Source organism: Lissotriton vulgaris, chromosome 3_1 (assembly GCF_964263255.1).
Source record: "Lissotriton vulgaris chromosome 3_1, aLisVul1.2, whole genome shotgun sequence".
Taxonomy (NCBI): Eukaryota; Metazoa; Chordata; class Amphibia; order Caudata; family Salamandridae; genus Lissotriton; species Lissotriton vulgaris.
This window is the reverse complement of record NC_141689.1, coordinates 631,655,371-631,668,933: the sequence shown is the minus strand read 5'-3', so window position 1 is coordinate 631,668,933 and position 13,563 is coordinate 631,655,371. Positions and strand designations below refer to the sequence as shown.

The following is a 13,563-nucleotide window of genomic DNA, read 5'->3' as shown; positions in this document are numbered from 1 at the left end:
CAGAGGCACTCTCAAGCAGAATCAACCAACCACCGCGGGCAGCACCCTTAGTTTAGGATGGATTTCTTTGAGTTGGAGAGACCTGTGCAGACACTGACTTTTAGAAAACGTATATGCACAATAATGTCGAAGAAATGCTTTTTGATACCATGCATACTTTTGCTACTGAGTTTCGTAATTTTTATAATTGGTTATGTAGCATTTGTTTTTAAAATGACGTCTAATTCCACTGTTCAACCTACACCTTCACCTACTATTTCTTCTCATTCTTTCCACCCTTTGCCTGAATATGAGGTAGTCAGACGTAAGGAGTTCGCTAATAATTCCTTCATACAGCTTTTGCACCAGCATCAGTTAGTGATCAATACAACGAACTGCTGGATTTGTGGTTTGATGCCTCATACAACCGATAAAAGTATTCCTTATTTGGTCTTGCCCTTTAGTTTGAATGGTTCGATCCGAGCTTATAGAACCATGTTCATATATGCCCACAGTGTTGACCCCTTACGTTCACCGAGAGATAATCCGAAGAATAGTCCTATAGCTAGAGGCCTAGTCGACATGATTAAAGGGACTAATGCAGTAGAGACTATTCCGAAAGATGAGAGGCAACCTTATAGTGGTTGGAACGTTACTGGATATGGAGTAAGTCTGAGTATTAACCAGCGAGCGAAAAGTCCTCTACCGATCTGGATAGTGCCCCATAAGGGCTACTATTGTCTGCAGGGCAACGGTAAGAATCCGAAGGCTCAGTTAGGGAAGAGCGTTTGCGCTGAGACTTACGTGTTTCCGTCTCAGTCTTCCCCAGCGTTCTTAGCTGCTAAGGGTACCTACTTTGTTTGCTATGACAAAGCGTATACATGGTTGCCCTCCGACTTCTCGGGCACATGTTTTGTTTCCTTTCTGTTACCCCCCACTTTTACAGCTGCGGCAGATTACCACAAGACGAGAATTGCTAGAGGTGTCTTTAGTCAAGAAGACACTGCAGGACAAGAATTGGGTGATTTCTTCAAGGGTTTTCTGCCGTTCTGGGGACCTATGGTTAACAGTAGGAACATTCGTCAGCTTACGGGAGTGGTTGAGTCCACCATAGTTGAGACTGCCGGTGCCCTTGGTAACCTGACTGATGAGCTCCAGTCGGATAGACTTATGACACTTCAGAATAGAGTTGCCCTAGACGTTATTCTGGCAGATCGAGGTGGAGTTTGTAGATTGATTCAATCGAGCTGCTGCGCTTTTATTCCAGACAACGCTCCGTCAGTCTTCCAAGCCATTTTCAAATTGCACAAAATCTCCGATTCTGTCCATTTGGACAAAGGGGATTGGTCCTTGATGGGATGGTTATGGGGATTGATATCCACTTGGGGTTGGAAGATTTTGATGGTCATTGGGATGATCTTAGCGACTCTGTTCATGTTCTGTCTCTGTGTACAGTGTGCTCCGGCTATTTGTGGCCTTTGTGCTACTTTGTGCGTACGGAAACCTGTCCGGAGAGAGATGCATAGTAATAAGATGATGCTACAGCAGCATATCGATGATCTGATGAATATAGATCCGGATTCAGATTAAAATGGGTCTGGGTTTATTGCCTATGATAGGGCAAAAGGAGGGTCTGTGGTTCCGTGATCCCGACTTGGGTTCGATAGTTCCGAAACCCGATTTGTAAAGATCGTCGGAAATGGACGATTTTGGTCTCTACAGACCGCAAATGGCGAGTGTAACGTGTCTGAGTGTTTTCGTATGAATCGATATAGGAGAACACTCTGCATTTGAGGATATAATCTGAACCTCCGGGTTCCATCGTGTATGTGGCAGCCATCTTGTATGGTTGCCCTAACATAGGTCTGATGATTGTGGCCGAACGAGTCCTTGACATGTACGCCTTAGTTGACTTCTGGTTGACCTGGCCGAACTGACTCCTCGCCTGGGGCGAATCCCGCTGAGCCAGTTCCTTGTTCAGCAGCTGCACTGATAAAGATCAAAGAGCAGGACGTGGTCCGATTTTATGGCCCACCGTTCCCACTCCTCTATCTCCTTTCCATCTGTTTCTGCCTTTCCTTTACAACATGTTCATCGATCTGGGTTGAAGGTTTTATGATGGGTTTGTCCGGCCTGATCCAACAGGAAACTGAGCATGTGTGCGATCGTTTTGGTGGGCTGGACAACGGAAAGTGGGATTAACTTTGACTGTCATCATTCGCTACTTTTTGAATTGCTACTTGTTCATTGGTCAGTTTATATGCACCGAATGTAAATTGTGATGTTGCCAGAGGCGTAATTTTCCGCATAAAAGACCGAGTTTTGTTCATTGATGTGGTGCAGTCTCTGTCGAACTACCCGTGTGTACTTCGTAGACCTCTGTCCCTGGTTGCAACCAATAAACTTTGGTCTTTGACGTCATCGAGAAGTATCCCGTGTCTCTGTTTGCCAAGACAGGGGAATCCGGGGTCTTTGGGTGTTGCCCTGACACCGCTGGGTTATTGTAATAGTATCGGTTCCGAAAAACCCAGTACCTCAGAGTATGGATGATTTCCACGCCCAATATACTGAATCTCCTGTGGGACTGACTGCTGCTACATCGAGGAGATACAGGGACCTTATACTAACTTGGAAGGGAGGGGGGCATCGCACCCCTGACGGCCATGTGGTAAAGTACTGTTGGTGATGCGGTGGGGGGATGGTGTCCACTGGCGGGGGCTGCATTTTGTGTTCTATTTCCACTTATGTGATCAGGTATGGTGAGGTGGTTAGTTCTTTTGGTGTGGGGCCGGGTGTCACCCTCGGGCTGTCCGTCTGGCTACCACACTTACCCCTAAGTTTTTCATTGTGAGGGCGACAGGCGCTCTGTTTGTTGGGGTATGTCGGGCCCGTTTGGTTTGGTTTGGGTAGCAGGGTGGGGGGGGGATGTTGGGGGGTTGGGGGGGTTGGTTGTATGTTTGCTTATGGCATTAATGTTGATCTACTGCAAAGTTTGTTTGGCTCCAGGGGCAGGATTGGTGGGCAGGCAGGCGGGTGGTGGAGGGGCGGCAGAGTTGGGAAACCGTCCTCACAATTCGTACTGATCTACATTTATGATGCATACGTCAAAGGCACTGAAAGTCACTATACTATCCTGGAATGTTAATGGCCTGCAGAATAAGATTAAACACACCATGGTTCTCCAATATCTCCATAGGCATGCCCCTGATATAGTATTACTTCAGGAAACACATCTTATAGGAAATCACTATAAGGCCCTTAATAGATTTGGTAACACGCTAAGGGCGCATGCCGGCTTTACCACCGGCTCCAGGGGGACCGGAATACTGATTAAAAATTCCCTCCCGCTGGTGATCGGGCGGCAATGGTTACATGCATTTGGGACGGTATGCAGCTATAATCGGATAGTGGGAGGGCCTGACCCTTAACATTTGCTCACCCTATTTTCCCCCAAAGTTGCACAGTACCATGCTTCCAGATATTGGGAAACTGCTCCTGGAGATGCCGACTGGGGTCCTACTCCTAGGGGGGGATATGAACGATGTTATGGTAAGAGACATTGACAGATCACCGGGTCCATCCAACAGGGGGAGGGCGAGTCACCGCTGGGATTTTGTGCAGGCAATGGGCTTAGTAGATCTTTGGAGGGCACACAACCCCCACCTTCGGCAGTACACACATATATCTGCAGCACATGGGTCAGGGTCTAGACTTGATTATTTATTTACACAAGTGGGCTGCATGAACTTCTTCCATGCTGGGTGTCATAAGGCAAGGGGCATATCGGATCATTCCCCGGTGGAGGTGCGACTACGGGGCCCAGAGAGGGATTGGAGTGCCCCCCCAGACCTAAAAAAAAATATATATATATATGTATATATATATATATATATATCAGTGTACCTCTGGCCTTCTTTTGATCGTCTGATGCTACCTTAATATTAATTTTGCTACAATATCCGTGGATACTGCAGTTATTGTTATTGGTTCATCTGAAAACAAGCATTGGCAAAGCCAATAGGGCTGCCTGACCGTTGGCAAGCATGCCTTTATTAAATGTAGTTATTTATTTATTTGTTAACATATCAAATACACAAACAAAAAGCACAGGCTTATCAACCCCTGGTACTGAAGGGTATTCCTTTTCTTTCTGGCAGCTGTGCACATATGGCTAGGAAAGATGTTATCGCTCACAGTGCAAGAGAGCCAGTGGGTGAAGTGGGTTGCCTGTGGCCCTATGCTGTATGCTGTGGTGAGAGAAAACGAAATGTGAATGAAAGTTGAACAGGCCACTAGATGAAGAGTAGTGATCTAAAGCCCCTGCAAGGACGTACATACATATGTATTCAATGTTTATTATGAGTGTTATGATCGACAAACCGTTCATACTTAGTGATTGACCTATCTGAATGAAGTCTGTCACTGTGGCTAATGGGGCTAAGCATAATGTGCAGCCGAGGAGCTAACAATTCTTAAGATGGCCAACAATTTGGGATGGTCTCGTGCATTCCTGTCTCTGTGAAGGAAAGTCTGATATTTGGAATATTTCTAAGCTTGTGAAATGTATTTGGGGTGGGAGACTGATTGGGAGGAGGCATGGGAAGATGGAGTCTGTTGTTGATGGCATTGCTCTTATAGGGATCAAGTCTGTATTCAAATTAGAGATCTACTTAAAATCCATGCTGAATACACTGGAACTGATGCAGAGAGACAGCAGTTAAATGCACGCACTACTTTTCTTTGAATCTCCTATGTGAAAAAGAGGAAACAAAGCATTCCACAGCAGGGCTTAGTAGGAACAAATGAGCAATCCAAGGCAGTTACAGGAGATTACAGACACCCCTGAGTTCCTTGAGAAAGGGCATTGCAAGAGACATGAAACAAATGTATTACACATCTGAGCAGGGTGCATGCAGTTCAATAGATAATCAAAGGGCTGGCTCCTGTAATTATCGCGGTCTCCCCACCACACAAATTTAAAGACGGCTTGTTACTCATCCTTCCCGTTTAATGCTTGGCCTCCTGGCCATCTTAAGCCTTGATTGTTCTGATGGTGTCTCCATCTTTTCATCTTTTCCCGCAGCTGCTGCTGAGGAACTTCATCCGCATGAAGCGATGTGTGATGGTGATCATCAACGCGGCCTACTACGTGAACAGCTGCTTTGATTGGGATTCACCTCCGAGGAGCCTCGCTGCTTTCGTGGTAGGAGCGCGCCGCACTTATGAGAAGATTATGAATTCATTAAAAGGAAGGGCGCCCTTTCAAGGAACAGTGTTGATCAGGCGGTTCAGATAAGATTATTAGGCTAATGTGCATATTACTTACTTTTTTACTAGACTCCCTGATCCTAAATTTGCTGCTTGTCTCCTTCAGTAAGTACCAGCTCAAGGAAAGAGCTTGTTACTAGTGCAGGTTGGCTTACAATCTCGCTGAATAAACTAACTTAGGTTACTCCAGTTTTCCACTTACACATTCCTTGTCTCAGGAGCGACCCGCATTTACCCTCCATTCACCACTGTTGGTAATAGAGATATGCTTGTTAAATTGATCAGTTCTGCAACATGGAAGGGTACAGACCTACTCAATGAGCAGATGCAGAGGCCACCGAAACAATTATGAAAATGGAAAAGTATGTAAGTGAGCGCGTCAGTGATCTTAGGGCCCGATCTACTAACAGGCAGGTTAGACTTAGTTGGTGCAAATTACGGACAACCTGCCTGATATTTTGTGATGCCACTTATGTGTTAATCGATTGGGTCCCAAAATGCATATTCATAGGGAGATGACTGGTCCCAAAATGCCCTACTTATATAAATATTAAATAGACAGGCCCTGTTTGAGACCCCTTGCAATTGGCTACTATCACAAGGATGATAGCAAGGGACATTAGTCCATAATCCCGGTATTCACATTTCCAAATGAGAATTTGTTCAAACAGCCTATGTTTCTTGAAGCAACATCACTGCCTTTTCCCTAGAGGCCACCGGACACAATTCTTACAAAGTCCATTTGTACAATGGGGACAGCTTTCACTTTGTGAATTAGTAATTGGCTCATTTCAGGTGTTGGTAACATTTAAATGATTTGTGACTGCAACTCATTGCAAATCACAAAAAGGATGTAGCATCCCTTTCATAACCCTGCTTAACTGCGATTTGCAAACCACATTTGGAGATTCTGAAGGGCTTTTCCAAATCGCAAAAGGTTATTATTACGTTTTAACAATATCACTCCGCAGTCCCAATTACTTATATTTAATGAATCAAAGTATTTGGGATCTCAAAACGGTTTTGTACATCTGGCCCTGAGGGCAGCAGAGCAATGGGCAACCGGTTTTGATGAGCAAATTAAAGTTTGCATTTATAAAAGTGGGAAAAAGTGGGGCTTTTCATACAGAAGTTACAATCAGATACATCTACTTCCTTCAGGTTGGTGCTGCATTGCATTAGCAATCTTTCACCTCTGTATTTCACCATTCACCAATCTATTGACTTAAACATATTGTATTGATGAAATCTATCTGTCCATGTGTTGAGAATATGGGTATTAAGGAGCAACAGAAGCCATAGACGGGGTGAAGAGATGGAAGATGGTGTGCAGAGGTGCTCTTCTCCTTTTTATTTCAAATGTCAAGATATGCCATGTCCAAGCTCAACTGGCCTCATTTCTCTTTTACAATGCGGTGCTCTGCTTTATTCGGTTACCTTCTGTGCTCCAACGTTTTCTCCTCACTGCAACAGTCGACTCTCTTGGTCTGCTATAACCTGGTTATGCTCATGTTTGTCGCTGTATTTCATCTGTTCCTTGATTGAACAACTTTAAAGGATGTTCCCTCCCCAATGGTCCGTCCCCCTACATGTCCTCTATAGATATTATTTGACCATAATTAACCTCTGGGTGCGACTTTTAGTATTATCCCTCTACAGATGATTCACACATTTATGTCTTCCACTCCTCCCTCCATTCTTATCTGTATGCCGCTCTGCTCTTCAGTCTTGTGTTTCTTCCCAATATATTTTTCGAAATATTCCCAAGACCGATATTAAATTATCCCTCATTTCCCTACAATATCCCATCTATGGCTCTATCTGTTTCTCTTCTCTCTCGTCCTGTGTGTCCTCGCAATTAGCATATCACATTGAATCTCCCTTTCTCTCAGTATCTCTGCATTCCTCTTCTCCCTCGCCTAATCATGTTTGTACATGTGGCCTCTAATGATATTAGCACAAGTCCACAATTTATATTTTTCATCAGTTGGTGATATTTTATGGAGCTGTTCCTAACTGACAATATGACAAAAACAAACCCTGCTTTCAAATCATGCAACATATTTTTTGCATTATTTTCAATCATAGCGTCATAAACTGTGCACTAATGGATGACAATTTTGTCCAGCCATTGGCTCATTCTGTGTCCTCTGATCTCCAAGCGGTGATTGAACCCAATTTTGCATTTCGATTCATGCACACGTTGCACAAGGGCTCATGAGTTTTCCGTTTATAAATCATTCCAGGGACCATATTTCAGAAAGTGCCCGAGAGCACACCGGGCATGTGCGTGTGCTTTGTGCTTCCAGAGGGCAAATTAGTATTACAGAAGGGGTCGCAGATGCTTGAGTGGCCCCTTCTGCAATACTGATAGCGCTGGCACACATGTTGCACCAGTGCTGTCTCGAGAGGACACTCCCTCATTTGCATGGGGGCATTGCCCCATGCAAATGAGGTTATCAATTTGCCTCTGTGAACGTGCCATATTATGGATGTGGGTGCAGAGGCAAACGTTTAATTAGGAGGTGCACGGAAAGGCGGCCCTCTGGAGGGGAGAAAGGAGGTTATATGGACCCCTCCACCCCCGGACATCATCTTGCAGGCGGGTGCAGTCACTCACTGGACCCATCTGCATGGGGATCTCTAATCCCTCTTCATAGTGCAGGTGGGTGCCACCTGCACTGTGAAACACAGAGTGGTCTTGACTGCTCTGTATGTCACTTGAATGTGCTTCCGCCAGGGCAGCGCGAGTTCATGGCTGTCTTGGGGTCAGTGTATTCTGCATAATAGGGTGCACTTTCATGGTGTACCTGTGTTAAGTTGTAACTGGCACAAACAGGGAAAGTGTGCCCTACCTGCCCACGGATTAAGTGGAGGAGTTCAAACTGTGAAAATAGGTTGCAGAGGAAAATCTAAAGCAGGTTTATTCATCCGTTAAACTGAAGGTGTCCATTATCCACATTCTGACCTGTGAAACTGGGAATTGTAATGTAATGTAATGTATTACGACTTATATAGCGCACGTATCACCCGAAGGCATCAAGGCGCTTGCCTTGGGAACCCGTCCTGGCTTTTCCCTGTGAGATAACCCCTACTGGGCATCCCCAAGGTGAAAGCCAGGCATCCCGCAGCAGGAGCGTAGTGGAGATTAAGCAGCTATTGCCCAGAGTTGCAGCGTGGGACCCCATGATTAGAATAGGCACCGAGGCGAGAATTATCGAGTCCGTGGACATTTTTGGGTTCAGGACCCTGCTGCGTCGGGAATTGAACCCTGGTCCCGGGCCAGACCTCTGCATCAGGGTCTGCCGCTCTAATCAGTGAGCCACACTTAGTAGGTAAAACTGTCTGGGGCACAGTGGGGGCTCCTCCATTGGGGCGTGGGGTCATTGCCTTACTACTTTCTCGCAGTGCAAGAAGCAGAAACATAAAATGGTAAAACTACCATTTTATGTTTCTTTGACAACTGACCCCGGAGTTGCAAAGGCAGCACTCACCATACCCTCGATGTGCAACCCCGCGCATGATGTACCCCCACTCTCTGCACAGGCAGTGCTGCACAGTCTGCATAGCCATTCATGGATCAGCGCAGCTCACACCAGCAGAGCTCTGTGCTGTCTGCAGCCTCCTGAGATTTAGAACTGGCCCCACTATGAACAGTCTCTGCATTGTCATCCTAATTCATGCAGCGCTAAACTCACTGCACAGATTCCCTTTCTCTGCACAGCTCCCTCTCGGCCGGGCAAACACCTTGTACAGCCCTCCGCTCCCGGGAGCTCTTGCTCTCTTTACACTCTCTACCATCTCACACAGTGCCCCCCCTTTCTACAGAGCCATGCTGTGTGCACATCTCTACTGGACTCTCACAGAACAGCTGTTCGGGGGATGCCCCCTGCGCACACCCACAGCACAGCCACTCACGCACAGGGCATCAGCAGTACACGCGTCCACTCTCCGGTCAAGCCTGGCGCTTTACAATCATTCTATGACTGAGCAGTTCCCCAGTGGCTGTGCGCTCCCTGCCCAGCACTACCATTGCCCCACTCTCTGCACAGTAAAACGCTCCCAGAACAGCCTCCTTCCCTGCATCGACGCCACTCTCTGCACATACCTCCGATCCACTCACCTACCCCAGTTTCGCCTAGTCACTCTCTGCGCACCGCCGCACTCTTCACAGCTCAGCGAAGCCCTCCACCTGCAACACAACCCGCCACCCTCTTCACAGCTCAGAGAAGCATGCCACCTGCAGCACAACCCCCACACTCGTCAAAACTCCGCAAAGCCCTCCACCTGCAACATAACCTACCACTCTGCATAGCCATCAACCACCTGCACAGCTCACATCGATGCGCAGCACTGACCGCATCAGATCCCTAAATTCACTGCTCAGCTATCAGTGTTCTATCCATCTCTGAACTATCTGCCTAACCCCCTGCTCTCTACGCAACCCTTAACTCTCTGTGCAGCCCTCTGCGTTCTACCCATCTTTCAGCTATGTGTACAGCTCTCTACTCTCTTCTCATTTCTTAGTTCTCATGAAAATTGGCAGTAATGACAGGAAGTTGTGCTGCGGAGGACGTGTTAGCACATCAAAGAGTGGCATTAGCGAGGGAGTGTCTTTGGCATCCATGAAGTGTGGAGAATTTTGCAGCATTATAGACATGGTTTTCCCCTATTAGAATGTGTTATCGTTCGACTTGCATATATTGGAAGAATAAGTGTCTTCCGATTTGGGCATGCGTGCACAGCGCAAATGCCAACAAGACTAATCGACGTATTTTCCATGCCATGGATTTTATTCACATTACCCTCTTTGTTTCCTCTAAATCAGCGCTCGCCCCTTGGGAAGGATGGACGGCTTTCCCGTGTGCAAAAAGGTTTTTCAGACTGGAAGGGAATTTCCCGCGTCTGGTGCGCAGACGCTGGTAAACGGCGGTCTCCGCTTAGCGCATGCGCAGGTATACTCGCCAGTGACAGCATCGGTCTACTGACATGGCGCAGAGGCGCTTTTCTAAACACTCCCTCCATGCCGGATTTTGGATAATTAGAGCTCGCTACATTTAGCGCGAAATCAGTCCCCATGTGACTGATTAACCAAACCCGGTTCCCTTATATAACCAAGACGGGCGTAATGGGACACACCTCCATTTCCGCTCATTAATTACAAGGAGTACCGACGGACAGGTAAGAAGCAGTTTGCTTCTGTTGTACTCATTTAGTCCATACTCACCATTAGTATTATCAGCAGAAACTGCCTTCACCCTCACACTCTATTGTGGGTTACCTAATAGGCACCTCTACAGATGGGCAAATTAAGACTAGATTGTTTATAAATTGTTTATAGACTGTTGGTTTTCAACTATGATTATACTTACATTTTATCCTGATGTCATCTATCAATGCCTCCACTGTGTTTGATAAGGTGATAATCCAGAGATCATTAGTAGTGCCTATAAAGTGCACTGGGAAGCATACCTTTCAGTATTTGGAGCCCCTCTTTTTTCATATCTTTATTTTTTCACTGCTAACCTCTGAGTAAATAACCTAGTGGTCTGATATGTGGGTTTTCCTTCACACGTTTGTTGGGTTACTGTGTAGAGCAATTTGGCTGGGCATAGAAGATGTCGTTCACTTACTATGTCCTTTGTCTACACTATAGAGCGGGGCCTCATTCTCCCGAGCGGTTGCCGGGTGAGGTGGGGTCATCACCCACACTAAGCTGGGTGAGTATCACTATGAGGAAATGCCTCTGTGTGATCTAGCTAATATGTTTTTTGTCCTATTAAAGCGGAATATAATTGATTCACGCAAGTGTGTTGGTCTGAACAGTGTATGTGTATTCATGCGGATGTGTGTGGGTGACCCTGTCCTGTTTGATTGTGTTACCTTTTGTCTTACGATAGGAAGAAGCCTTGTCGCCCTTCCTCCAGCGAACATTGGGAAACGCAGGGTTACTGGTAGATATGTGATTTCTCATAAGCACAATTTCCAATGTTCCTCATGTCACATATTATTGTCAGTTGCAGTAGCAAGCTTATATGAAAGGTCCTGAAGAAAGCCGGGGTAGTTCCCCTATTGGCTGAAACATATCGACCATCTTGCTTAGCGCCACTGGGCAGTATTCATCTTAAACTGCCAGGCGTGTTTTTAAACGTTTGACACTCAGACCACTAACTGAAAAATTCTTTAGTCTTAGTAGTCATATTTACTCATTATTATAATTTGAGCACTGCACTTTATCAACACTTTTACACTGAGGAACGATGTACATAGAATTTCTATGTTACCCTGGCACTAAATGGTCAGGAAAGGGTTTGAATACCTATAAATCCCCAAATGATGATATTCCGCCAACTGGGTGGTCTGATGGGATTTTTTTCAAACCTCTGTAACGCAACAGTCTCTGTATCATCTACAGATATCCAATTGTTACACGGTTGCTTGTTCAGATACACACCATTTTTAGACTTGGTCTACTCTTTTGTTGTTATGAATTTTGCAGCATTGTCTGGCTACTCCCAGAGATGTTCGCCAAGCAACCTCTTTCTCAAATTTGCTTGAAAATGCACCATTTGCCCACTCTTTTTTCAAATTTTTCTTGGGGGGAGAACCCCCCCGAACGGCTGATAGGTGGTTCGGGCTCGCTTACAACACTTGCTCGCCGCAGTGCAGTATTTACGACACACCACTTTCAAATGTCACCAGCCACCACTGCTGGGTCAATACCGTAACCATATGGAAATTGTATTTACCCTCTGGGTAGTTTACCACCTGATCATTCCTACAGACAAAGAATGAAGATATAAACCTCAAAGATAATTAGACAGTCACTCATGAAACACCAAACAGACTGTCCAAATGGCAGAGTAGCTAAAGTCTGCCTTTTTGAATGAGAAGTGAGGCAAATACCTTAGGAATGGAGAAGTTTTCTCTGTCCCAATCTGTGACATATCTTCCCAAAGTAACACAAGACATTCAGAATACTGCCCAATCACCCTCAGGTAAAGGAATACAAAATAGTTTATATTTTCAAGGTGCTCCCTATCAACATGACGCTACTTCTTTCAGCAATATATAGTGCTGTTTTCTGCTCCCAACAGTATTATTTTGTTGAGCATGTCCTAACTGAAACAAGCACTGGCATAATATATAGGCCCGGCTTTCTGTTAGAGCAAGTGCTTGGTAATATTTGGGTGCCTTTGTCTATGTTCCCCTTTGCTGTCTGGGAAAAAAAACCTACAATGAAGCAACATCTTCGGCTACAGCAATATGGAAGCTCGTAGAATTGAACTTTGCTGAATAGAAAGCAATTAACGGAATTAAGCTGTACCATCAAGGAAGAGTTATTAAAAGATGGCTGAAGATGAAGTTTGCTTACTTTGATTGAGGTGAAAAGAATCTGTTATGCAAAATACTGCATTGCACATAATTTTCACAAAAGGCTATTTTTTTCATTCAATCTTTAATGAGACCTTTACTTGGTGTGCAAACAAATGAAAACGCAATGGGGAATTACTAAGGAAGACTGTTTCTTCATGACAGGCTAAGGTATTCAAACAGCAAACACGTACTAATCAAAAGACCAAAAATTAGAAATGTAAATGTCAACTAAATAAAATTTTCGAAGAGCATGCACTGGTACTCAATTGTTAGTCACATATCAGATCACAACTAAAGTCCAACCAAAGGACTACTGGTTGCCCCATGTATAAACATAATACAAACCCTATTAGAACAATGTAATCATCATAAAATGTCATGGTGTTGATGGACAAACTTTCCAAGTGATAACAAACCATGGGAAAAAGTGAAAAAACAAAGGCTGAGGGTGGCGGACCCAAGTCTGTTCTCTATATTTTTAGAGGACTGATGACCAAAGTTTCTTTAATCAACTACAGCTGCCTGTAGCCAGACCTAAGAATGGCTAAAAGCATAATCTGTGGAAAAGCCACTGAAAGTCATGTTTTAAACTACACAGGTTTGTTAGAGGGATTTATGTAGCAAAACTCGCTTTATACAATCTGGTTTCATTTAGAATTGGAAGAAAAAAATGCTCATTTTTTTTTTCTTGGGTGTCTTGGCACATTCATCGACTAGGCCTCATGGCCAGATAACTTTAGCAGCTAAACACCACTTCTGGGAATAGGCGCTTAGTAAAATACCGTGCCTAGTGCTTTTTGTCTCTGTGTTTTAATGATTAGAATGTGGTTTTCAAGACGTTACATGCTGCGCTAGAGTGTGAAGGATTCTCAGCGCACTATATGAATTTAACAATGGGCGCCTGAACCATTACTCACCCAGACCACAAACCCACAAGAC

General features: G+C 45.0%; 1 protein-coding gene across 1 annotated transcript in view; it reads left to right on the top strand.

Moving 5' to 3' along the window:
- The window catches only part of MCTP1 (multiple C2 and transmembrane domain containing 1), a 1,759,297-nt gene that overhangs the window by 1,242,926 nt on the left and 502,808 nt on the right, over positions 1-13,563 (top strand). Inside the window, exon 15 of the mRNA XM_086960921.1 lies at positions 5,063-5,182. Within this exon, the coding sequence (XP_086817047.1) occupies positions 5,063-5,182 (120 nt within the window). The remainder of the gene's footprint in view (positions 1-5,062; positions 5,183-13,563) is intronic.